Below are 3,768 nucleotides of genomic sequence, written 5' to 3' on the forward strand. Positions count from 1 at the left end.
ATCTATGTTGGTTAATGGGTTACCTGATATGGTTCTCAATTAGAGGCAGGTGGTTTACGTTTCCTCTGATTGAGAACCATATTAAGGTAGGTTGTTTCACATTGTTTGTTGTGGGTGGTTGTTTCCGGTGTTTGTATGTTTGTTACCACACGGGACTGTATCGTTCGTTCGTTCGTTCGTTCGTTCGTTCGTTCGTTTGTTTGTAGTCTGTACCTGTTCGTGCGTTCTTCGTTGTATGTAAGTTCTAAGTCCAGGTCTGTCTACATCGTTTGTTGTTTTGTAGTTTGTTTAAGAGTTTTTCGTCTTCGTCTGTTTTTTTTAAATAAATATGTCTAATTACCACGCTGCATTTTGGTCATCTGATCCTTCTCTCCTCTCCTCGTCTGAGGAGGAGGACGAAGTAGACGTTCGTTACACCTAGTCTCAAAACATTTGTATTATTCTGTTCGTAAATCAGAGACACTCCATTATAATATGATATATTACCTTTCATATGGTATGTATCAATGTGTGGATGACCATCATCCATTTTGTATGATATGTTACAAATTTGCAAAAACATACAATATGTTACGAATGTCCTAAAGATATGAATTCTACTAACATTAGCTAGCTGGTAGTCAATACTATGTTGATTGTTGGATACAGTGATATGGAGGAGAAGAGATAAGAAGATGGGAGGAGAGGAGATGGGAGGAGAGGAGAAAGGAGTAGATATGAGGAGATGAGGAGATAGGATGAGAGGAGAGACTAATTGAAATAGAGCCTTAATGTCAGAGAGAGACATAGAGGAGGAAGATGAAAATTAAGAGATGAGACAAATAATTGTTGTGTTTAGATTTAGAGGAGAGTATGTAGTCATACTGTACTCTGGAAAATGATTATTCTTTATTTTTATTAGAAACATGTCATGTGATTTTGCAAAAAAGTGGGACGAATGATTAGCCTATGCTTATCACTTTAATAATAAGAATAACAAAGCACAGATTAATAAATGAAGGAACAAAGTTCTTTAACAAGGTCTACCAGCTTCCTAATTGAATGTGATTGGATACTTAACAGTGTGACCTGGACACACACACACAAACACACACACACACACACACATACAAAAAAAACAATACTAATAGAAGATAAGAATGACTCACAACCTTCACTGTACAAGGGACAACGTGTAGGTTACCAACGGCAACACAATGCACCATACACCAGTGGACCTGTCTGCTACATATCCACACACTCATCATGGTGTCTATCTGCTGTTGTGTCTCTTCCTGGAGGTTGCTGTCTGTTACATACCCACACACTCATCATGGTGTCTATCTGCTGTTGTGTCTCTTCCTGGAGGTTGCTGTCTACTACATACCCACACACTCATCATGGTGTCTATCTGCTGTTGTGTCTCTTCCTGGAGGTTGCTGTCTGCTACATACCCACACACTCATCATGGTGTCTATCTGCTATGTGTCTCTTCCTGGAGGTTGCTGTCTGCTACATACCCACACACTCATCATGGTGTCTATCTGCTGTTGTGTCTCTTCCTGGAGGTTGCTGTCTGCTCAAACCCCTGGTTAAGGTGTGAAGTCCTCCCTACACCTATAACACTGTATGTTCTCAGACACAACAGACTGATAAACTAAAACAGCTGTTTAACAGGATATACAACATAATATACTGTCTGTTGTACTGTGTGCAGATCCATAAAGTACCACAGTATATTTTAAGGGGGAAATTAGAATTGCCTTTATATGGAGCAGTCTGGGGATATTTATGCTAATGTTACAGAAAGAGCTGTGGACAGGATACTGTGGACAGGACCATAGATAAACAACCTGAATCTCAGAACACTGGTAAATACACCGTAGTCATAGAGACACACACGTGGAAGTTTATACTAATGGTTATTATCTTTCCACTTGCCGCATAAACAATTTACCTCATGTTAATGTGATGAGGTTGGTCGATGCCCCATGCCCCAAGGCTTCAAATTTCAACTGAGTAAAATAAACTGTAACAAACGTTGTTCCTTTAAGACTAGAGGTTAAATGTTCTGAAATGTTCGAGGCGCTGTATTTTAGGATGTATACTAACTGCAGAAACATACATTTTCATGTTCATAAAGTCCAATGCAAATCGCTACTGTGTATTACCATCTGGTCTCATTGCATTTCTTATTATTCTGTACGTAAATCCGACTCACTCCATTTAGTGTATTATGATAGGTATCATATGATATGTATCAAGTTGTGGATGTCCATGATCCATTTGGTATGTTACAAATTACATTTTGTATGATATGTTACGAATTACAATGGGTATATGTTATGAATTTGCAAAACGTACAATATGTTACGAATGTCCTGAACATATGAATTCTACTAACACTAGCTAGCTGGCTAACGTTAGCAAGGCTAGGAGATAACTAACTGGTCACTATATTTCCTGTTAATGTGAGAAGCTGTATCTTTAACAACCACAAGTCCCCCTCAACAGGAAGAGAGATGGGGTGAGAAAACATCACTTTAAAAGTGTTATTGTGTCTCATTGATGCTATGTACAGTACCTGTGTCCACAGAACCTGATAACTCAGAGAAGAGATCCTCCAGAGTTGCTGCAGTGTGTCTGGGGCTGCTGTGTGTTCTACTGGCTGGGATCATAGGCCTGTCTGTCTACTGTAAGTCTTAAGTTACAATTCCTACAATTCACCAGCATTCACCTACAATTCACCAGATTATCTATTTTATTGATACACTTTGTTGTTGTGATAACAGATGATGGGGTCTCTAAGAGCTTCATAGCCTATAAGACCAACTCATCTGCAGAGATAGAACAGCTACAGACCAGCTACAACAACCTGACTAAAGAGAGATACCAGATACAGACCAGTTATAACACCATGACTAAAGAGAGAGCCAACCTACAGACCAGTTACAACAACCTGACTGAAGAGAGAGCCCAGCTACAGACCAGTTACAACACCATGACTAAAGAGAGAGCCAACCTACAGACCAGTTACAACAACCTGACTGAAGAGAGAGACCAGCTACAGACCAGTTACAACACCATGACTAAAGAGAGAGACCAGCTACAGACCAGTTACAACACCCTGACTAAAGAGAGAGNCCAGCTACAGACCAGTTACAACACCATGACTAAAGAGAGAGCCAACCTACAGACCAGTTACAACACCATGACTAAAGAGAGAGACCAGCTACAGACTGAGAGAGATTTTCTTAACTGGAGGCTTACCAATCTCAGTGAGTAAACCTACAGCAATAAATTATCATTAATACCACACTACTAATCATCAGTCTGTGTTCTTTCATTAAGTGTCCAGTGTGATAAATTGAAGGAAATTCGTATTTTCATCAATATTTTCAAACCTGTCCTGAAGGCTGGCAGAAGTTTGAATCCAGTTGGTACTTCCTGTCTACTGAGTCTAAAACCTGGAAGGAGAGCAGAGAGGCCTGTCTGGAGAGAGGAGCAGACCTGGTGATCATAAACAGTGATAAGGAACAGGTGAGAGGGGGAGGGAGAGGGAGAGGGAGAGGGAGAGGGAGAGGGAGAGGCGATGGGTGTGCAGGGGGTAGATATGATCAAACATAAACGTCTGTTAATTTATCTTTCTCAACAACAGACATTTCTCTTCAACCTCAAGAAGAGAGTCTGGATTGGTCTGACTGACTCTGTTAAGGAGGGGACCTGGAAATGGGTGGACGGCACCCCACTGACCACAGGGTGAGAGATGATAACTAATCTGTCAATAAG

General features: G+C 40.5%; 1 protein-coding gene across 4 annotated transcripts in view; it reads left to right on the forward strand.

Moving 5' to 3' along the window:
- LOC112072112 (CD209 antigen-like protein C) overlaps positions 1-3,768 on the forward strand; it is a 166,535-nt gene extending 162,767 nt beyond the window's left edge. Inside the window, exons 2-5 of one of the 4 annotated variants that reach the window (XM_070439657.1) lie at positions 2,576-2,674; positions 2,772-3,257; positions 3,395-3,519; positions 3,638-3,768. In XM_070439657.1, the coding sequence (XP_070295758.1) occupies positions 2,576-2,674; positions 2,772-3,257; positions 3,395-3,519; positions 3,638-3,742 (815 nt within the window). In that variant the 3' untranslated portion in view covers positions 3,743-3,768. Of the gene's footprint in view, positions 1-2,560; positions 2,675-2,771; positions 3,258-3,394; positions 3,520-3,637 lie in introns of all 4 variants that reach the window. The other 3 variants (XM_070439655.1, XM_070439658.1, XM_070439656.1) reach the window with 3 other exon arrangements.

Source organism: Salvelinus sp. IW2-2015, unplaced genomic scaffold (assembly GCF_002910315.2).
Source record: "Salvelinus sp. IW2-2015 unplaced genomic scaffold, ASM291031v2 Un_scaffold1826, whole genome shotgun sequence".
NCBI lineage: Eukaryota > Metazoa > Chordata > Actinopteri > Salmoniformes > Salmonidae > Salvelinus > Salvelinus sp. IW2-2015.